At 35.5% G+C, this 24,441-nt stretch overlaps 1 protein-coding gene across 6 annotated transcripts in view; it reads left to right on the plus strand.

Annotated features, from left to right (window-relative positions):
- Positions 1 to 24,441, plus strand: part of LOC126857589 (lachesin) — a 155,252-nt gene that overhangs the window by 96,633 nt on the left and 34,178 nt on the right. For 5 of the 6 annotated variants that reach the window (XM_050607200.1, XM_050607199.1, XM_050607204.1 and 2 more), the window contains exon 2: positions 23,545 to 23,592. The exons of the other annotated variant lie outside the window; for it this stretch is intronic. In XM_050607200.1, the coding sequence (XP_050463157.1) occupies positions 23,545 to 23,592 (48 nt within the window). The remainder of the gene's footprint in view (positions 1 to 23,544; positions 23,593 to 24,441) is intronic. 6 annotated transcript variants of the gene reach the window in all.

Here is a 24,441-nt window from a genome sequence, read left to right on the forward strand (position 1 = left end):
AAAAAATATCATTATTTTACATCGTAAAATTTCTTGAGAATTCTACTTTGGTCTCTTGAAAAGTCCATACTTTATGTAAAAAGGAGAAAGTGCCTAGAATCTTCGCGACGTGACTGACATGTCACATCGCATGGTGTAAAATTGATGGATGCACAATCCGCACGAGTTCAAAAATCCATAATTCATAAAATGACGAAAAAAGTTATATTTCTAATGTTAACAAAAATTAATAAAGCAAATTACGAGAAAACTTATTATCGATAAAGTGAAAAAAGTATTACGAATAAAAGTCTAGTGTAAAAATTTGAATAACGAAAGATATATTCAAGAAAGCAAAAAGATCAAGTCAGATTATATATTATATAACTAAATATTTATATAACTAAATATTTAAATGTTGAATATTTTAAAGATGTAAAGATACACAAAAAAAAAAACTGGCTTAGTTATTGGAGATTCTAGTTATATATATACGGGGATAATAAATTCTTCAGCATAGTCATATGAAACCACCCAACATTTTACTTAAAAAAATACGAGATTTATATTTATGAATGTATATGCATGAAATTTAGCATAAAAATTCATGAAAAAAGCACAGAACGTGAACTGCATTATATATATATATATATATATATATATATATATGCATACATATACACAATATACGTATTTGCAAGTTTCTATTGTAGTAAGCGCGCATCACGTAACAATGTAATATTTTTCGTATAAAGGCTGATAATAGTGTTTTTCCTTGTTGTATTACTTGGTTAGTAACACGTTGTTATACATAAATATTTTTGTCGTATCAAATTTTTACACAATCGTATGTGTTCTAATGGAAATTTCGTGGCGGCTTCATAAACTAATGAATATTTTAATAAATCTCAATAAATATTTAAATATCAAATAAATTCTAATTAAAACTTTAGAATATCTAAAGTTTTAAATACTTGAATTTATTGTTAAAAAAAAAAGTTTATAAAAACTACATATTTATAATATATACGCGGTAAAAATAATGCATACATAAATAATAATGATTAGCTCGCAAATAACGATTATTACCAACACAATATAATTAAGTCCATTAGTCATAATATTTTGTAGAATAGGCGCAGCTTTATGTGCCGTGATGAACATCAGTATAGTCGATGAATGCAAATATGATTTCTCCTTTTGTTCACAGTATTCCGAGTCACGTCAATTATTGTAATACTTATTGCAGCTAGGCGTAACCGGACTGACATGTTCACGCGAACAAAGCGGAATCCTATTATTACTTCGCAGGCTTTTAGCACAATCTTTGAAATCGTACTACTGAAAGGAGTTATCCGAGTATAAGATAAAATACCGGCTCATTTCCAAAGGAATATTTGAAATCGCGTAGTTTTCAGTGCGAGGTTGAACGAGATAGGGAATGTGTTAGCAGCGAATTTTCCATATGTTCTAATATAATGACTACCGTACGCGCGGTTCATAGTACGGTCTCTCCTGGTTGACCGAGTTGCATAACCCGCGGGTCCATGGAGAATAATTTTCCCGGCCGCGCGGCTATAAGTTCCTAGTTCATATATGAAAAAAGTTAGTGCCAATTATACTTGGAATATTTCATGAACGTGGATTTACGATGCGATTTATGGTTACAAGCAATGGGGAAGCGAAAGTAGTTCGCAATGACTTGGCGCCATTCGAGGGTTTAACAATGGCGCGGTAATTAGAGAACTCTGTTTGTATATGAGTGTAATAACAATCGCGTGTATAACTTCTGCGGTAATGTCGCCAGTATTATTGCCATAATTGTTCGGTGATATAATATTTATATGGATAAATTTCATCGGTAATTTCTTAAAATTATGCGGCATCAACATCCGCCGAAAACGGCGTGGAAATTAATATCAATGGTGTATATTAAGTAATTCAGTAATTCAGAATTATAAATTTTTAAGAGCAGAACTCAAATTTAAAACTACGTTTGTTCGAGAGAATGAATTTTCAAAGAAAATCTAGAAGCTTATAAATTCAAAAGAGGAGGAGAAAAACTTGAAAGATAAGATATTAAAAAAATTTTTGAAATGGTTTATATATATATATATATATATATATATATATATATATATATATATATATATATGATGTATGACATATTCGAAACTATTTTTACTTTATGATCATGAATGAGAAAAAAATTGAACAAAGACGTAATTAAATTAGAAGAGAGAGATTATAAATATGGTGGAATAAAATGTAAAATTATTTTATCAAGACATATCGTACAATCTCCATACATATTAACTTTTAAATCTGAATGGAGCGGAATTTAAGTAATAAGATATTATATTTCTCATCTTGTTATATGTATGTATGTATGATATAATATTATACGAAACCATTAATTATTTTACATGACGTATGTAGATTCCTCATTATAGTATTTGGCATAAAGAATTATCTGCAGAAAATATAAAAATCCAAACCTAAATACTAAAGTATAATCATAAATATTTGATTCACAAATATAAAACAATAATTAACATTAATTTTAAATGTTAGTTTAGATGAATTGGCAAGATTAAAAAATCAACTTTTATATAAATATATTTTTTAATAGAAACTTTGAGTTGGATATAAATTAAGTTCCAAAACTACAAATAAATAATAAAATTATTAATTAATATTAAAATAATTTTATTTTAATAATATTTTATTTGCAAAAATACTAAAAATATTGAAAATTGAAATTTATTGAAATAAATGATATGTAATTAAAGGTTTATTCGTTGAAGAAAAATTCTATTTATTTGTAAAATTACTATATGCATTTTATTGTGTTGCATAAAACACATTATTGCTTTATAATGACAAATATTGTTGGCGAATATTTTTTTCCAATATACTGCTAATAACATCGGCAATGATCATTACTTTCAATACGCCGGATCGTCCCAGACAGTTGAAACACAACGCAGTGCATCAATCACAATCACAGGGTCTACTTTATCACAATGTGAAAAGTGCAGCAAATCAGGAAAATAAAGCGCTTGTCGGCATGCTCGTACATGCACTCGGACAGTAAAAAAGCTATCACGATATAAACGTTGCTCGCATCGTCCCCTTAGGATTTACCCACGAAACCATATATGTATATACGCGGCTTCAAAATGGTTTCCATTTTCGTTGTCGCAATTTTCGCTGAGAAATTTTTGTCGTCCGATCATTCGACTGTGCAATTTTACGACACGCGTGTATGGGGTTTGAACGCGCGTGTGAACACATCCCGTATATATTTATAGCGATCGATTTCTCGGACTAAAGGACGGGCAAGCAACCGTTTTCCCGGTAAATTACGCCTCGTGGTATTTCTTCAGCATGATAGTTTGTTATCTTTATGACGCTGGAGCGTCAGGAAAACCGTATTCCTTCTCGGTCGTCTCGTAAAACCCGATATCAGGGAAAACCTAAACCAATTAAGGCGTCCCGAATCTACGGCACGGCGCGCAAATCTATCTCCTTAAATCATCTTCGACGTAACTTCTCGGGGACGCACACCGACGATACGTCAAGATAAGACGGTCGTTCCGTAGAGCACGAAATTCGAGACCAGATTCCCCGGGGTGTCGTGAAACTGTTTGTTTTAGCGTTCGTAATTGAAATAGATCGCGCTGGATAAGATGGCTGCGTGTTTAACGTATAATATTTAGGTACTAACTAATGTGCATTCGCGCACATCGCTATCAAGACGACACGACATGTAATCTCTCCGTTGATATGTAAAATGACGTTTATTTAAAATAAAGTTATCCCTTTTTTTGTTATTTTTTAAAATATTAAACTTATTTTAATACATTTAAAACATGTGTTGCGTTATAATACATAATGTAAGACAATTCTTGACAATTCTTATTAGTAGATCTAAATAGTTTGACATTTTTAAATAATAAAAATTATATTTTCTTTGATATATACGTACAGCCTTTATCATGATACAGATTTGACATGAGGATAAATATATATTTAATTTAAAAAAATTTATATATAATTTAAAAAACATAATTAAATGCATGAGCAACATATTCATTCTCTTACGAAAGATCACGGAGAACTGGCATTTTCCATTGTAATAAGCATATCTCGTCATTCCGTAACATCCGCTGCGGGTAATACAAAGGCGATGAGGTTTGAACTTTGAGAGGCTCGACTTAGAAGAATAAACCGAGCACGACAATGAGTATATATCATGTCTCACACCGGCACTTCACTTCGTAATTTTTCGTTTACGACTGTCAGCTTCACGTCTATACCTATATTTCGGCGAAGCGTCGGAAAACAGGGGTCGCAAAAGAGAAAGAGAGGCAGAGAGAGAAAAAATTCTATAGATAAAAAAAAGATGGAAAAAGGGGAGTCCTTACAAGGAGAAGGCGATATTCGTTCGAAACGGTGAGGAAGAGATTCGGATGGCAAGACCACTGGCATTAATCCAGAATAGGTAAGAGCCGAAATGTAGTTTGGTACCGCGAGAAGAGAGATGTGATATTGAGAAAAGAGAAAAGAGAAAGAGGGGAAGAGAGAGAGAGAGAGAATGGAAAGAGAAGGAAGGATAATGCGCCCACGATAAAACTAAGCCGGCTAACACCACGGATAAAAAGACCCCAGCGGACGCTTGGCAGTGTCACCAAATTGCTCGAATATTTTGCTCTCCTAAAGTAAGGGAGAATAGAGGGGCGGATGAGGGTGAAGGGATAGTTAGTGGAATCCGCTTGACCGCAGCCGGGATTCCCTGATAAACTTCCGGTTTAAGGAATACGTTTACCGTGTTATTCCTGGCAGACTCACGAAGACTTTAACCGGGGAGGGAGAATGAAACTTTGCCGAATTTCCGTGGTAATGCAAATAGAATTTCTACGATATTTCACATTCCTCTTAAAAACATCTGTTATTGGCTCTCGAAAATTTTTATCTAGCTAACGTTTGTTATCAAATATTATTTGTTTTGCTGAAATAATAATCCGCTGTCACGAATTTTATTTAAGAAATTATTTATCAAATGAAAATCCAGTTAAAGTAATTTTAAGTGATTATATGTGTAATAATATTCAAAATTTGGCTCGATATGGCTTCATATAATTTATATAATTATATTTGGCTCGATCTGTTTTCATATACATATAATTGGATTTAATCATGATCTGTGTGATTAATATAATTATATAAAATAAGGTAATATCGCGCCTAATTTCGGATTTTATAATATGGTCTTATATAATTACAAGTTTTATAAAACAACTTTTATTTGAATTTATATAAATTGATTATAAAATTAAAATTTATTTTTTATTTAATTTCAATTAAATAAAAAATTAAATTTCTTATCTATTTTTATATCCATAGTTTGATATATGATCATCTAACTCCGAATTATAATTAAAAAACCGTCTGTCTATTTAGATTTGTAACTGTGATAAAGAGTATGATATTTCTGGATGATTAGGTGTGTATATAATTTCGAACTCAGAAATGGACGAAGTTAAAACTCACAAGTTTTCCATCTAACTAATGGCGTACAACTTTTTCCGTAACTCTCTGCGTTTTCATGTGGCGAGTGAAAGCGGGACTGGCAGCGTCCCGCTTTTTCTGCCTGATTAAAAATTTACACTCCACGGAGCGAACTTTCTATCGCATTTTAACGGTCGATTGTACTTAACGATTCTAGCTGGGGCGTCGCGGACATCGCCAATTATCTCTCCTGGCCCGAGACCCTGTCGACGTACGCTCGAGATCAGAACGATAATGGACGATCGATAGAAGCACGAACATCCCGATGATGCTGATATGATACGTTCAATGAGTGTGTTTACAAAACGACGCGTCTCAGTGATAGATCATACGGTTGGCATTTCCAATAGAACGTATGAAATTACCCGTAAGGCCTGTTTCGATCGGTCATCATCGGAATATCGTCGAATGATGGAAATTACTCGCCACCAAACCCTTATGGTCAATCGGCACTTGTATTTATCTGTAGATCGATCGCGAAATGGATCGTAAGCTACGATCGACAAGAAACTCTTATTTGCCGCTGGTCGCAATTACTCTGCTTCGGTGACGTTGGGATAGGTGGGTTAGAACCACCGGATGTACACTCAGGATGTTATAAAGTCGTTGTCGGCTCACGGTTAAGGGTTAATTACACGCTGCCGCGTGTAACGCGCCTTGGGCTACATTAAACTTTAGACACCATTGATTTGTGGCGTTACTAACCCTCTCTATGAGAACTACATACATATATATGTATGCATTTGTATATGCGTGTATGTATGAGCGAGATATACGTGGACATGTATGTGTGGGTGCAGTGTTATACACGTATAACTAAATGTATCTGCTTATGTACAAGCGTCTACGTGGGCCAATCCGGCTCGAAATCGTATTGGTGATCAAGGAAACTCCTTGTTCACCGGTAACCCAACGAAACTCGAAAACGGATTTGTCCTTACGACCTGCGGCTGGCAGTCTCGATGCAAACTTTGCTATGCTGTGCTGCACACACGTAGCACCGAACACTCGCCCCGCAAGTATCTTGCAGTGAGTTTATTCCGTGCCTTAGGGCCACTCTCGCATACAATCATCGTAGATCTCTCGCGCGCATGAGAAACATAGCACTCTTCGAGAGGATCAACAGTTTCGAAATGATTTGACACGAAATATCAGCGAGATATTGAAATACGTATATTTTTATCGCAAGGTTCCTGACAAATTTTTATATGCTGGCTTTATGATTTATATATTTCAATAATCATATATTAGTATATATATATATATATAAATACTACAAACGAAAAAATAAGAAAGAAAAAAAGAGAGAAAGAGATTATGTTAAAAAAAAGGGAAAAATAAAAACGCGTTATTCTAAAAAAAAGTCTTACGTCATGTTCAAGAAAAATCCTTTATCCGTCGGAACCAGGCACGGGTACATATTTGTTTTTCCTGCCTCTCTCTACCGCTCGCTCTCCGAACTCGCGTTTGGCAACCTCGAGTCTGGCAAACTTCGTTTCGGCTCGTACGACACACTCGCTCATACTTATCGAACTATATCTCTCGACGACCGCGTCGCTTTCTTTTCCTCTCCTTTCCGCACGTATGCGAGTCTCCGCAATGCTCGTCTCGTTTATATTTCCTTTTCCCTCTCGCCGCAAGGAAAATCGTTGCTTCGTCTAGGATACTAGTGGAGCAATTCCTATTACCAGTACCGTCGTCGCACCCTCGAGAAGGGAATTCCAATGCATAACTACATTCGCACCGAAACGCGCTCCACGTGTAGTTTCCATCCCCTAACCCTTCCGTCTTCCTTCTTTTCTTCCCCCACTGCCTCATTATGTTTCCCGATCTTTCTCTCTTTTTTTTCATCCATGTCTCTCTCTTTCTCTTTTCTTTTTTTTTTTCCTTTCATCGTCACTATGCTATGGCCATTCGTACTTTCTTTCAATTTCCGGAATAAAGAGGCTTTTCCTTCTTTTTTCATTCTTTTGACGGTCACCGCGTAGGAATTCTTTTTCTCTTTCATTCTTTCGACATCTCCATTTCGACTCGTACGAATTCCGGCGATTTGAGAGAAGCGAAGAGTTTTAATCAATGAAACTGACGGTGCCGCGTGGATGTCGTAAAACCAAGCTAGTAATACCAAAGTCTTAAATTGAGTGGGACTTAGGTTAAATTACTGCACGTAGAAGTCATGAGGTTTTCTCATTAAACGTGTTTTTTTTTTAGTGATGGCAAACGTGTTTCTTTTTCACTGACAGCAATAATTGCTTTTTTTCCTAATTTGAAAAATCCGAACTATTTAGATAGCAATATCGTTAAAATTAAATGTTTAAAGATTGTGATTATTTTAAAAAACAAAATAATTAAAATTGGTGCACTAAAAGACAATAATTTTATGATCTTATTTAAATATATGTATATTTACTTATTTTATTTAATATATATTTTATAAAAATTTTTATTTCAATTAAAATATTTTTGTATTAATATTATAATATGGATTTTAAATAATAAATTAATAGATTTATTTGAATTTATAACTCTACCTTTTTTTTGTTCATAACATAGTTATTTAATCGAATAGATGTAATGAAATGAATCGAAAAAAAAATGATTTGAAAAAAATGTTTGAAATGAAAAGTGCGAAATTAAATGGAAAACATTGAAGGAATAATATGAATGTGCGTCACATGGAATATAGCATTGACTTCGAACGAAAGAAGCTCAAAGTGGAAAGCAGCGAGTTTTAATCAACGGTTGCGCGCACGCTAGTCTCGTAAAACGAAGCCGGGTATTGCGGAGCAAAAGTCCCAAGCAATGGTGTCTTCATCCTTTAAACGGCACCTCTTTACTACTTCAAATTCACTCGTGGAACGCTCTCTCCGTTTGACGCAAGAAACGCGATCTTCCGGATAGTTTCATCGAACGCGAGATATTGCGCATTTTAGAGAAAATCAAGCGAGTATGCGTACCCTCGAGCTGATAGGGAATTGGATCCGGTGACCTCAAGTGTAACAAAGAAAACCGATGAAACGGATTTGTATATACGCTGTCGGACGGAAGAATCGGCTGGGGAGTCCAGGGGAGGAAAGCGAGGAGTTTGCGCGAGGGTGGTCGCAACGCGAGGGGTGAAAAGGCCACGACGACGAGGGGATAGAAAACAAGTGGGTGCGCGATAGTGCAATCTTCCGGTGGTGTCGCGTTTTCCGGCCGGGCGATTCCGCGCTGAGCTCGGCTCTTCGTTTCCCACCGATCCTCAATTCCCTCCCTTGATTTCGTCCCCTCGTTTCCCACGCGCCCCGCCGCTTCCGTCTCTCTCTCTCTCTTCTATGTCCCGGGGTGCAGGTACCTCTTGTCACCCATTTGTTCTCTCTCTCTTTCTCTCTTTCTATCTATCCATCCTCTCGGCTTTCCTTCCGTTTGTTCTGAAAGCTCGGTCCGGCAACTAGGTGTTGGCGTATCTAGGGAAAGCCTCGTCAGCGGGTGTGCTCTCCCTTTAACGGTTTTCCACCGCAAACCCATAGAAACCGTCGCGTATCTCACCCTTCGGTTGGACATTTGCTGCCTCTTTGTCTCTCCCGATGTCCATCGCGAGTTACCACTTTACCTCCTCCTTCTCCCCAACCAATGCTGAGTCTCCGCGAGCTGCTTGGACTCTAAATCGAGTAGGGGTTATTGCGAGTTCTCCATGATAAAAACATATTATATATATATATATATATATATATATATATATATATATATATCACAACAATTCGTCGTTGATTCCATTAATGTATTGGATTATTTCCTGTTCTCAATGACTAGTATTCTCAAGCGGCAAAATAATGCGATTGTCACATTTACTGTGTAAGCGCAATTCTACGTTACAAATTTTATCTTGGTAGAGAAAAATATCGCCAAAAAATAACCATTAGCGATAAATTACTTACCACAGAGTTACATACTTATTTCCTGTAATAAAGGCGAATTTTTTAGTGCAATTCATTATATTCTTGTACATATACATACATAATTTGTTAATTTATATTATCTTTTTTCTTGAAAAATACGTCAAATCTTATAAATCAAGTAAATATTTCTTTTGCTATTGTCTAAATATATTATGAAAAAATAAAACTATATATCATAGCAATTGATATAAAAATTCACAATTTAATTAGAAATTTTTCGCGTTATATATCTTTAATTTTAAGCTTCAAACATGAAAGAAAATATAACTTTACGAGATATAAACTTTACAAGGTATAAACACATTATTCGACGCTGGTTATTACTTTTTCCCCAAATTCTCGCGTTTATGTAATCAGATAAATACTTGGCTGCAAGTAAAAGCTAAGAGAAAGAGAGAGAGAGAGAGAGAGAGAGAGAGAAAGAGAGAAAAGTTCATATTTTACATTTGCATTCATGCGAGTATAATTTGGCGGAAGCTGCAGCGAAATTCATTAGATTTGGCGACGGAAATGAACATTTGCAACTTGACGTTCTGACGCGTAAATTTCTCTTTTTCTTTTTTTTTTATCTTGTTAGCAATTTTATTTGTAATCTTCTAAAATTTTTAAAAAGTTTGCATATTTTTATTTGTATAATTTGTCTCTATTTTAAATAATTAAAAAACTTATTTACCACAGTACTAGCCACAGTAACGATGTCTGACTAATGATATACCTATTCTCCTTAATCTTCTTTTATGTATTATACATATATAATTTATATTATTATACTAATATAAAAGCTATTTATTTCATTAAGAATATGATTTTAAACATTAAATATTTTTAATATTAATATTGATATTAAAAATTACAATTATGTACCCATTTGTTTTCTTTATATATTGTACATGAATCATAATCTCATATATTGTGTAAAATGTGAACATTTCTTGAAATTATTTTGTTATTTGAGATATTTAAACAATTTGCTCGTATTCTAAGGCATCAAATAGTAATATGCAGTTTCTCGGTTTATCTGTTTCTCGCTGTATCCTTCTCGATCTCCATATGCAACTTGCAGTACCGCATCTACGTTGCAAATGCATATTATCAACATAATAATTTGCGACACATTTCGCATCTTCGTGAAAGTTATATCATTCAATGAGCAACGTACAGTCGGGGAAACACGCGAAATCCTGATTATCAATTCTATGAAATTATGGCAAATTGAAATCAAGCTTCAGAGTAACTGATTCAGTTGCGCAATCGTGCGCTCTCGATGAGCGTGTTGTTCACGCGCGCGCGCTCCTTTGCACGTGTCATACGCCAGGATCAATATCCGAGTGATATCACGCTCGTCATATCGAAACGAAATTGTGAACGAGAACGGATTGGCGAATTCGGATTTTACGTTACAATGGATTGATAATGAAACCATCGAACATTTGCCGATCGAGGCGTACGTGCAATTTCGACCATGGAGGGTGCAATATTCAAAATTTTTAAGCAAAAAATTTGAATCGAAACGTTTCAGCATTAATTACAGTTGGCAAAATTACGTTTAAATTCGCAATGTAATATTCTTTTCAAGCGCTTGCTATTTGAGATAAAGCTATAATTGGACCGTAATTCAATTGATGTATTATTGAAGCGATATACAATGAGTTATGTGAAATGGTAACCATTTAATTAATCATATGGGTATAAAAAATAAATCGCAAATTATTTTTAATATATATTTATACTTTTATATATTTTAAAAATTGTAATAATTTCTGCCCATATTTTATTATTATTTTATCAATAATTACAAAATATAATCAATTTTTATGCGACATGAATATATTTAGAATATTTAAGTGGAAATGGCAATCGAGGAAGATAGGTAAAGCCGTTGGTATTGATAAAATTAATATAATAATTAAAATCTTGGAACGTTGTATAATCAATAACAAATCTGCGCTAAGCGGGAATTAGTCAAGTGAAGAAGGAAATCAATTCTCCCGGCGTGATTTACGCGTCAATACACCGTGCCGGCATTCAGAGCTCATTCCCATTCCGCACGGTTATCCTATAAAGTACTCCCCGTCATTTCACCCTCATCTTATCCCACTTATTTCTCTCTAAACTGAAAACGGACTAGCACTAATCCCAACACACTTCGCGAAATTGCCCTCTCTCGCCGCATCCCTTTGCGCGAAATCGCGCGAGCAATAATTTTGATTGAGCGTCTTGCCTGCCTCCTCGCATCTTCAACCTCTATCTTTGCGATGTTGCGAGAGCATTAAATCACTGTGTGGAGAAAAAACAAGTCCGAGACCTGACGAATTTCGCCTGTCACCCGTGAGAAGAGTTTTCTCTTTCGGTGCGAGAATAATGACAGCGCCGCACATATACTTATATACGATATATACACATACACACGTATACTTGCGTAGTAAAACGAAAAAAGTTTTCGCCGGCAAAGAGTGGTCGTGTCGCGGTAAGAGTGAACTTTTGTCAGAGAGCGGGAAAATCATTCGAGGACGAGACGCGGTTGTTCGTGTGCGTATAATTCGCGTACGTGATGTCGCGGAAACTCGTCTCTTCACACCGCAACGGAACGGAATATTTATGTGCCTTGCCAGCACAGTCGGTTCCGCAATTACGAAATCCGTTTGATACCATCGTCTTCCGGAACCAGCGTCGAGACCAGCGCGGAATCTACAGAAGGGACACGGAGAGTTTCCTTTGTGACTGACCCGCGGATTCTACTTTACGTATCGTTCGTGCAATCTGTGTCTTCGTTCTTTTCTTTATCTCGTTGGACCAATGCGATGCGACGCAACGTTCCAAATCTCGTTCTTATCCACGATCAAAAGAAAGAGAGAGAGAGAGAGAGAGAGAGAGAGAGAGGGAGAGGGAGAGAAAAAAGAAAGGAAAAAAAAGTCGGAGAAAGAAGAGCGCGAGAAAGGCAGCTGACGGAAATATTTCGACGAATCCCCGGGCGCATACGTTCTTTTCGTGAAAATTCCAGCCCGCGCATCGTATACTTTGTGGAAACTTGAGAGCCGAGATGGAGAAAACGCTTATACGTGGCGCGGCTCCGACTCGACAGAGCGGGCATGCCATAATACGTGACGCGCGAGCACAACGGTACGGGTCTCCTGACAGTCGCTACGGAACAAAGTGTCCTCTCGCGCGGCGTGGGCTCATCCGACACAACGAATGTTCGCGTTACGAAGTTTCGTAATTCGAGAATGGTATGGTAGGCCGCGAGACGAGGGGGAAAATATATGTGACGCGGATACGCGTCAGCGCCTCTGTTTCTCAAGATTTCTTCAGATGTCATTTCGCGTCCGAAAAGTTCCTTCTTTCTCTCCTATGTGCTATCTCACATATTACCTGACACAATTTTCTGATGCATAAAAATGTCCAAATACATTTCTCTATTCAAAATATAATTTTATAGCTTTTATTCAGGAAATATTAATTCTTTTTTTGCATTCACTAAACTGGGTCATATGATGTAAAAATTTTACATGCACAGAGAATAGATAAAAAGTCAGAACTCGAAAAATAAAAATTGTATTTTATTTTGTGTTTTTGTATAATTCTTGATACGCTGTTTTGATCAATACATATATTGCATTAAATTAATCTTTATTAAATTGTTTAATGGGATAATAAGAGTTTATTAAATTTTAAAATAATATTCATATAAAATTCTAAAATAAAATTAAATAATAAAAATAGAGATAGAATATGACATTTATTCATGAAACTTATTATTTTTTTCTGTATTTTTTATATATATATATATTTCTAAAATAATATACATATTAAGAAGATATATCAATTTTTTTTTAAATATTACATCCGGGCATACGTTTCGCAGGTATTGCATAAATAGAACGATCATTATTTCACATTATTATTATCACAGATTATTCCTTATTCGAAAAATTTCATTTTTGAAATTAGTCAATAAATATATAAAAACTTGATCTGTTTAAAAATAATTGAATATCCCCTAACGGCAGTTCATTTTATTTGTAACCACAGTAAAAATCAATATTCGACTGGTAAATTTTAAACGCTATCGAGTTACAATTAACTTATCCTGGCCGTTGAAAGGAGGTCTTAAATCACCGTGTCGAGTATCGGCTATCGACATCTTAGACTGACATCAAGAATCGCGCTCTCGCTAAAGGACCGTTTAAAAAGTTACAAACTCGTTAGCTCGTAGCGTAGCTAACTCGTGAGACGAAAGGCCTCGTGTTACTCCGGAAGTTGGTATAGAATCGGTAAAAGGCAACCGAATCCCATCTTAATAGAACGTCATTCCAAATAAATTGCAGGACGCCGTGGGTCTCCGGAGGTCGCGCTTAAAGGACCGAGGAAATACGTGAGGCGAATTTGGTTACCGTACTTGCGCAGGTGAACGAGGTATACGAGTCGCGGGATATCGGCCACGTAACGAGCCATCGCGACGCAATCTTTTTCGTCGTTTTTTTTTCGTGCTCGAAAGCAATTCTTCTAAGGAGAGCGGCCATAGGTAGCTGCTCTTGAACAATATACTTTTGTTATCTGAATTAGAAAAATAAAGGTAAAAATTATATCTCTCTCTCTATCACCGAGTACATCGTCACGAAAACGATTGAATCCTTCGCCGTCGATTTTATGCTAGGTTTGACTTTATCTATCCATATCTATATACAGGTTTATATTCACGAATTGAATCTTTTTTTACCGACTCTTTACAATATATAAATAAATATATATTACAATATAAATACCTGGTAGGAAGGATAATATTGTCCGTATGTTATTTCGGGCTAGATTTCTTCGATATTAATACACCGGACTACAGAAGCCAGACGAATATGACGTAGACAGTCTTATTTAATATTAGTTGCAATTTTGTCATCATAATGACACGTCTTTTTATGACAATTACATTAATTAAGTATTGCGTCATTTTAATTATACATGTATAAAGAAAATTTAATAATAATAGTCTATATTATATTCTTTGTAATAATCATAAATAATATTATACATTCAGTATGCAAAAAATATGCATAATCTGTACATATTAAATTAAAACCTTCATTATTAATTCTCTTTATTACTGAAAACAACATTTGTATATATATAGATAGATATTGTGTATATATATATATATATAGCATATTATAGTTATATCATTAGATATAAGATATTAATTGCATTAAAATATACAATATCATTTATTATTATTTAACCAAGAATGTTCAATATTACGGTAACCGTGGTATAATTAAAACTGTTTTTGCTAGACATTCGTGTGTCTATAAAAAAATTTTATCTCTCCTAAGAAATATTATTTCGCGTTTTATTCATTTCTGTAGATAAAAAAAAAAAATCAATTTTTGTCGGTGTTGTAATTTGTTGAAAACGTGTATCGCGCACAGAAGTCGACGTACCGCGATGTTGGCGTGCTTGTAACGTGAAAACTTAATCGCGTTGAATCCTCATTTTGGCGTTCGTTGCGGGACACGATGCGTCCTCGCATGTACCATTTGCCGCGTTTCCGCGCGCTGATCCGGCACTGAAAAAATTCGGGTCCGGTCGTTAAGCCGCGGTCGCAAATGCATTTAAGCATCCTGCCGTTGTTCAAGATCCCATTGAGCGCCGTGTCAATATAAATGTAAATGTCATTGGGAGAGCTGCGCGAGCGCATACATTGACGTTCCCTGGAGAACGATTGCTCGCGGAGAATATTGCAGATGCCCGTATGGGACGACCGCCGCAATTGAATTGCCCTTCGGATTGCAACGTATAGAAATGTGTACGTTTGGCACTTTGTTTCGTGTATCGATCGTTGACGAGCATCGGGGACAAGCGCCGGGATCCGCAATGACGTGCTCTCGCAAAGAGTGCGGCTCCCGAATCGATCCGCCAAATCGCGCTGCTACCGCCGCCGTTTAACTGCGTGAAAGATTTTCAGATCGCGAATTAGCGTTACATCGACACGTACGAATTCGCTTGCGACCTCTCGACAAGCATGACGACGGCACTAATTCGATTTCGCTCCATTGGCATGCGTCCGTTCCCTTCTAGAAAATGATCACATGCGAATCACATACGGTAATTAGAAATTACTTCGACGGCTGTCAGCACAATTGATGGATTGAGGGATCGATAAAATGGGTTTATTTTTTTCCAAAATATATTTATATTTATTTATTTCAAACAACTTGTTTTTTTTGCTCGTCTTTTTAAACATGATACAGACGCAATCAAAACATCGGAATATGGCGAGAATTGCAAGTAGAAATGTAAATAATGTTATCGCGTATATTATTTATTCATCCATTTCATTCTCGTATTGCATCCGGCACAGGATAATAAACTGTAAATTTGTAAAACTTAATTTCGCAGGACCTGGTGTCGGCTACAAATCTCCGCGATCGCACGCGCGCATAACACTGCTGTGCGGTTTCTCCCACGATATCAGTAATTAAAAGGGCGAGAATAGAGTAAAATGAAAAATATGGCGCAAGTGGCAGTCATGAAATATGAAAGCTGCTTGAGCCGCGCTTTTTTTCCCACCCAACACGGGCGCTTATCTGCGCGCTTTATGCGCGTTATTCGATTTTCATGCGTGCATTGTTCACCGCGAAGCACCGGAAACAAAGCGTTATCTTTAAGCCGAAACAATGTTCCTCTCTCAATCTGCGCATGAAATAACTGGCTGCAGCGATCCGCTGCAATCGCCATCATCGATCACGTGTATGATGTATGCGGCGATATCGAATCCCTTTTTAACACAGACGAATGGTCCCCGCTGAAACCCGGAATTTTTTTGCAGTTTTTTGCACGCAGTATTATTTTGTCGATTGATCGCGTCATGAAATCGAGCATAACATCCCATTTTAAATACATTGATCTTCCCGATAGCTTTTACAACGCGATACTTAGATACAGAGGCTGTGAGAATATTTCGAATCTGTTGCGAAGCCCCGAGCTATTTGTACCTTGCCCTCATGGGAATAAAGTTAACTGCTGCCTGCGTAAATGCACATATATGTACAGATTGTCTTTGTGTCGCAATGAGATAATATAATTACGTAATATAATTAACGTTAAACCCCTAGTGACGAAGCTACCCGTCATCAAATATTATTAAACATTACAATTGCGATAATTATATTTAAAAAAGGAGAAAAGGATGTTACACGAATATTACTTGTGCAGTTATAGGGGTTTTATGTCAAGGATAATAAAGGTAGCGTTTTTCATAAATAATCGCGGTTATAAATAAAACTTATTGTTAAATGTCTCGATATTGGAAAATATGTCACATATATATTGCCATTAAAATACGTAAGAATAAATAGATCATATTTTTCGTGTGTTTACTAATCTGTCAAAATATGATCAAATGGACAAAGCTACGTTAAATATAAATTTTAATTATTCTGGATAACATTAATGAATACTCATATAAGAAGCGAAAAGAAATTGTTAATATAATCGACACTCTAAACTTATTACAATATCTATTATACATGTTAAAAAATAATCGACAATAGAAATTGTTAAATTGTTAAATGTAGTACTTTTTTACTTATTACTTTATATATATAATTTTAATTATATAAAATTAAAGTGCAAACATTTTTTTCAAAATTATACTTTGTAAAACTATACATATACATCTGGCAAAAAAATAATTTACCACATTTTAAACAGGAAATGATTAATTGAATTAGCCAAGAGAACAAATTAGTCGATTAGCGTTTAACGTTTAACATATACTGACCATTCTCATAGACTGAATATACTATAGCGGTTTAAAAAAGATATTAATTCATAAATCATTCGGCAAGAGAAGAGACCGAAATTATTCCCTTAAGGAGCAGGTAGTCAAGTTGATTTACGGGTTTCCATGAATCACCCGAGCTTCTCGTTAGCAAAAAAATGAAAAGCACGCTCGTGCTGTTAACGCCGTTCAAGGGAGAGAATTCGAGACACTCCGTTTCCTGCGCTCGCAAGAACGTGAGGTATTCGCCAAGCTGTGTAAAAAGAATGCGCAAACGGCGCAATGTCGGGTGTTATCCGAAAAGTTCATGCCTTTTGGCAAAATGTACGTGCACGTGTGTACGTGTACGCACATTTTCCGTTGCTATTAACATTTCATTCAACGAAGAAACTCGGCTACACACGGCGTTTTACTGGCGTAAAAGCTTGCGCGCGTGCTAGTACGTGTTTGGGATAAGAGAGGATGCCGCCGCGGTCCAAGCATACAAGGCGCCGTCTTACTCTTCCTCGTAGTTGGCATGCGCTGACTCTGTTCACGAGATTCTGCGGGTACGCAACTTGCCGCAAGGGGCTTTCTTCGCTACAAAGTTGGAAACTTATGCTGATTCTGGGCCAAGTCGCGTAGGGCAAAGGATGAGAGATATACTTTGACCTATATTTTATTTAGCACGCAAAAGAGATAGCTCATGAAGAAGGGTATGCGCGAATAATTTTTGTCTGGATGAGATCATATATAATAAATATATTCTATTGAATCCACGGAATTAATACGTTATTTACATTCTTGGCTAATTTTTCTTGTTGTAAGAAAAGGAAAAGTTTTATCTTATATGATATATTATATTATTTATATAATTTTAGAAAAATTTGATATCTATCTCTCATTTACTTATACATGTATGTATACGTTCATACAATAGTTTATCAGATTTTATATGGCTATTTATATTTTATAATAATTTTATGTGTATGTAACTAATTTTAATATTTTAATATTTTTGTGCTTTAATAATAAATAATTTTTAAAATGTATTAATGAAAATAAAATGCTTTGTTGCAACCAAATTTGTACAAGATAAAGCTTTTAATGTACTAAGTCGATGTATTGTAATCCTACGCCTACAAGAATATACAAAGGTAGGGAAGAGACTCTAGAAACTTGCCTCTAGCTTGAAGCAAACTATGCTTTGCCGTGGAGAAGGGCGCATTACTTTGATTCATCTATTATTTAATAGAAGCGCAAAAAGTTGGAGAAATAGAGAAGAAAAATGACGGTATAAGACAGAGGAAGTTTAGGGTAGGGCATAACCATTTTCGTTCTTCTGGGACGATGGTCCCGCTTAATTTGCTGCGCGATTGCCACTTCTACGCTTCCGCGGATGAAGACAGCACCGAGATCCAATTTTACCTACTTTTTCAACTTGTCGGTACCTCGGAGTTAGTCCTTTTATTTCCGCAGATCCCATCCTTTCCCTTTCCACCGTGCCGTTTTCCTGACCCCATTGCACCTCTTCACCTTCCCGGCCATCCTCTATTCGGTCTTCGCGTTATTCCTGTTCGCGCAACTTGCACCTCTCTCCCCTTACGAGAAGAAAGAGCGAGCCAGTGTATAAAGAGAAAAGGATTAACACGGTTGAGTGTAAAATTAAATTTATTCCTCTGCAGGTTTCTGTAATATTCTTCACTTCTCGAGATTCGTATATCTTTATAACTATTGTGAACCCGTGAGACTTTGACTTTATCTCTCGATAACTGAAAAATATATTCATTAAATTTAAAAGTTGAATGCAAAGTTCAACCGGCACAACGCTAAGGTTGCATAGTTTGAATTATTGAAAGTTAATTTAACTTTAGAGAAAAACATTGTTAAAATAAGAGAAAGTACTTCATTTTTTTTTTAAACTTTGAGATTATAGAAGAATACAATATTTATTTCTCAAATTATATATTTTTTTTGTTTCTGCCATTTGTAATTAATTAATTAATTCGAGTTTTAACGGGGTAGATGTTCATCGATTTAACATTCAAGCGATGCGCACAAGTTGAACGTTCCGCCTCTCCGGCCTTTGCCTTTTTAATTCTCTGCTGAATTTTATCTCAGTTGTTATAGCACCGTCGTTTGAATTAGTTAAAGAGCCTATCGGAAAAGTGGCGACAGACCGGAACGAAACAACTTGGGTAAAACACTCCTTTGGGTGTATAAAGCTGTATTAGGCACCGTACCTTATTTCGTCGTGTAACTTCCTAGTGCCGCTCGGAGACTCGCGATCCTACGGGAATTTACATGCGGTCGAGAACCATTGGGTGGGACAAAGTGAATAATCAATGTGCACAAAATTATGTTAAGCAGACTATGACTAGCATTATCCGCCGTAAGTCAACGTTCTGCAGCGGAAAATGAGATGAATAGAAACGTATAGTTGAGAAGATGCGTGTAGAAATATTACTACCATACAAATACGTAACGTCATACGCTTGGATTTCGAACAATGAAGTTAATCCAACCGAAAGTATTCTACAGTTGGATATAGCAAGATAATGTTCACTATGAAATAATACCGTTGAATTACAAAGGCATGTAATCTGCCTTTTAACTTCTATTCTGTCTCAGCTTTCATTTATTTAATTGGATAACCGTAACAATGAGAAACTATTTGTCGTTTCTAAATGAAGAAAAAAATTATTAATTACGCGAATCCTTTTGCTAATGAAATATTATATTCATTTTGACGCTGATGATAATTATTTCTATTTATATTCATGTTCCATACATTTATAATGTTGCAACTGATGCATATAAATTCTTGCGCAATCCGCATATATAATATTAGCAATTAAAATCTCCGTCACCATGTGTTTAGACCTCTTTTACATAATCAGACTGTGTTATACGGAAAAATAATATAATCACATTAAGATAAATCTAATGTGATAGACATGATTTCGCGAAGGTAAATAAACGATGACAATTTTGCAAGCAACAGCACAACGAATCAAATCTAACACGAAGAGAGCAACAATAATTTGGTGAAGTGCCCCGATTTTTCAACCGAGCTCATTATTCTTGTTCGCGACTTTCTTCCTTTCAGTGCTCCTCCTGGTATTCCGGTTACTTGATAAATAGTTGCTGGCAGTTTGACCTTTCAAAAACAAATCTAAGAGAAGAGACAAATCGATTTCATTCCCGAGTGACGTGAAATCGTCTGTAACAAATATTACATTGCTCGATAACCGATCTCTATACCAATGTTTTTGCGATCTTCTGTGTTTATAAGAAATGAAAAGCCATATATTATATTAACTATCCTGGATTGAACCTTCCTCTGTAATAAACGGCGTTCGTATTGTTTAAACATCGAGCAAAATGATAATATTATGCTGTAAAAAATTTGCGGACGTTTATTCTCAATAACACTTATTTTATTCACTCTGCATACGACTCCCCGTGACTGCCGTTACACCGTATATGTTACGTTTTACGGAGCTTACATGGCGGAACGTAAAGTAAATACCGTAAACTTGAATAGCCCGAGCGTACTGCGCGTAAGCGCAAGCCACGTTGGGTAACTGGTATGTATCTATCTACATTGCTATCATGATGAAAGGCTGAAGCTCCGAAAAGTTGTCTCCTGATTACGCGTAACCATGCCCGACGTCAAGATTGGTCCATTAATCTTACCGGGGACGCACGCGATATCACACAATGTCATGAGGAGACCACGTCCTAAATAAATGCGGCCGCTTGAAACATATCCCGACGCCATGGCGCAGAAAATACAGTTGCGCAATTACGTAGTGGTGGCTCTACCAACGAGTGAGAAAAGGGAAAAAGAGTGGCACAATGGCTCGTATCCGAATTTCACAATGAAACCTTTCTTAGTAGCACAATGTTAGCAAAGCTTGAATAAAATAGCAATCGTGGTCAATGGAATTAAATTCTTTAACTTTATATATAAAAAAAAAACTGGAAAATGTAAGAAAATAGCAGAAGTACCGCGAAAATATAGACTATATAAATACGAAGGTATTGTTACTGTGATTTTTATTGTCTTGTTGAGTTATCTAGTCGGAAAAATTCTCATGTATAATATATTACGGACGTATTTGCACAATGTGTACGTATATGTATATATTACATATATAGTAAAAAATATAAAAGCAAACGACGTTTTAATAAAGGATGTATAAATTAGATGCAAACACATTTTCATTTGGTTTGTGGCTTTGATGAATGAATGTTTTCTCGTGTCGTAAATTTATTTCAAAATTGCATATGCTTATTGTAAAAAGTCTCGTAGAAATCATCATAAATTTTTTACGAAATTAAATTTAAATGAAAATGATACATTTTGATGGAGTTATGCTCGCTATTAATTTATCGCTTACTCGGAGCAATTGCTCCCAGTACACGCAATTATCTGAAATTTTCACTTGCACACAAGATACAAAACATGCGTATATATTGGCTTTTACAAATTCACATTTCCCACGTGTAATCTACTACTCTCATGCTCATAATGCAAGTAATTTTACCCTCTGTCATCTGCGAATGTAATTATCCTCAAGTTGCTCCGTGGCTCGCATTTATGAGACGCACGAAGTTATATAACTATTGGGGAAGCGCCGTCACTGAACATCGTTAAACTCGCGACAAACGGTTGTCATAATCTCCAAGTTTAGATAGTTTCGTCACCTCGAATTCACTGGAAAATATCACAACGCTATCACACATTGCCATGCATAAAAGTCGTGACGATTCATACGCATTGATTTGCACGGTAAATGTATATAATATAACAGCTTTACATTTTATTCATTTAATAGTACTGTCAGTACAGTAAGTAAGTCATTCAACAATTTCATTTCTTTAGATATAGAATATAGTATTGTATAATCCTTTTCTATTTATGAAGATATAAATCTAGACATCTCTAGAAGATGTGAAATAATTTTTAAGAGAAATGCACGGTTTTTGCATTTAATTGACGTCATTTTTATTAACGATCAGAGAGAAACTACAATTAAAAAATATTTCAAAATAATAAAGAACATTTTTTCATAAATTTTACCGCAAAAATTTTGCGACTACGTTATGGATTTTTTCTTGCGTGTTTTTTATCACCGGAACAATATTTCAGTTAATTAATATTAGCAATATAATATTTAAAATTATATCATAAAATTTGTGACTTTGCTATACATTTAAATGTATAATTTCTTTTTAAATAATAATATAGTAACATACATTTTTTTCCCTTTCTCTCTTTCTCTTAAATTTAAATGTGATAAGGAGATAAATGTCTCATATAAGTCATGCTTTCAAAGTGACACGCGTCACTTGTGAACGGCATAGACGATGTTCTTGCATACCCATGTTCATCCTATGTCACTTGTCACTTCGATGCGCCATCTCGCATGTAAATCTATGGCATTGTTTCATAAAGTGACATATTCGTAGACGAAATATCACTAATAAGTCCCATTTCATTTTGCCAGATTTTAGCAGTTTACTATAGTATGATTATTACAAATTGTTTTGGCTTATTTATCAATTTTTTTTACTTATACAAAAAACTGACAAATATTAGATCTTATTTTTGTATTTTAAAATTAGCACGTATTGAATTTATATCTATTGTTAAAGGTATATTTGTATAACGAAATAATTGATTTTTGCATTTTATGATATTTTGTTTATATTGAAATTTTATAGAACATATTGAAAAAAGAAATCCAATTATTTTTCGATTTCGAAAACAAATTTTCTAGAACCGACATGCACTGACGTAGTACGCTATCAATGTAGAACAAGTACCTCTATTCCGGAATATTCGTCTATTAACCAAGTTCATGAATAATATAAAAGTACTCGAAATTCTACAGGTTTCAACTTAATTGGTTTCGATTAAACTGATTCACGGATATTTTTTTTTTTTTTTTATTTAATCGGATTTCGATACGTTTTTATGTTTTGCGCTCTGACTCTATAGTTTTTGATGTTGTTTCACCTTAATATATTATTGATATATCGTTGTCACAATAATAACCTCGTACAAACATGCAAAACGTTTGCAAGAATTAATTAACTTCGAGTAATACCTAAAATAACCACAAATATTTTCTATTGAATCAATATAAAAATTTATAATGGATTCGAGTAGTAGTTGCTAGATAGAGAATAATAAAATTCCTTACAAATTACTTTAATTTACACGTTTGATGACGTTTGTCGACAGATGTTTGATATCTAACATCCGCTGCGTTCTCTTTCATGTTACAGGGCGACAAGCGAGGAATCTATTACCGGGAACGTTGGGTCACCATCACGGTATGTAGGATGCATCATTATCGGACAGTTACAATAACAATGAGTGACCGTAGCTTGATGAGCGCAATCCAGCCGGAAATCACTAGTGAAAACGGCTAGATCCCGCGGGATGTTACGAGAACGCACTGGATGTCGAAAATCCTACTCGCGTGGCTCTGTACATTGCGAGTGTCAACCGGGACCGGGCATTATCGTCCTTGTTGTTTGCGTTAAAGGCCAAAGTAAACTACGAAGCACCGGACGCTTTCGTTGTTATGTTAACGACATTGCTTGTATATCGTGGGTGGTTGGATGATTCATGAAATAGTCCGTTTCGTGCCTCGGCGTATCCGCTTGCTTGTAAAATAACTTTTTCTTCTCCTCCCTGCCTCGCTCCCCTCCCCCTCCGCCGCCTCTCTGTCACCGCAATTTGATTCTTATCCATAACATCGATATCTCGAGCTCTTTTCGATGTTACATGGGATTATGGGAACGATAAAGCCGCTGTTGGCTTATCGAGCACAGATTGTTTTTTTATATCTATAATCTTTATTGAAAATAAGTCCCCTTCTCTCTACGCTCTCGTATTTGTGCCGTCGCCTAGCAATGGATTTTCACTCCACGCGATTATTTTTTCGTGTTGTGTATCGATTGTATATGAGAAACGGTAAGCCGACAGCATAAGCTGTTTTGATCGAATCGCACGATGGCATAATGCAAATAACAAAGATATTATTCGCTGGATAGCGTATATTGAACAATGAAGTAAAAACAAGCAATGCAATGATTTCAATTTTATGAGCAGTTTCGTGATTGTCGTAGAGTTTAAGAAATATTGCATGAAAAATTAGTTTAATGCAAGGCAATTGT

The sequence above is a fragment of the Cataglyphis hispanica genome, chromosome 22 (genome assembly GCF_021464435.1).
Source record: "Cataglyphis hispanica isolate Lineage 1 chromosome 22, ULB_Chis1_1.0, whole genome shotgun sequence".
Lineage (NCBI taxonomy): Eukaryota > Metazoa > Arthropoda > Insecta > Hymenoptera > Formicidae > Cataglyphis > Cataglyphis hispanica.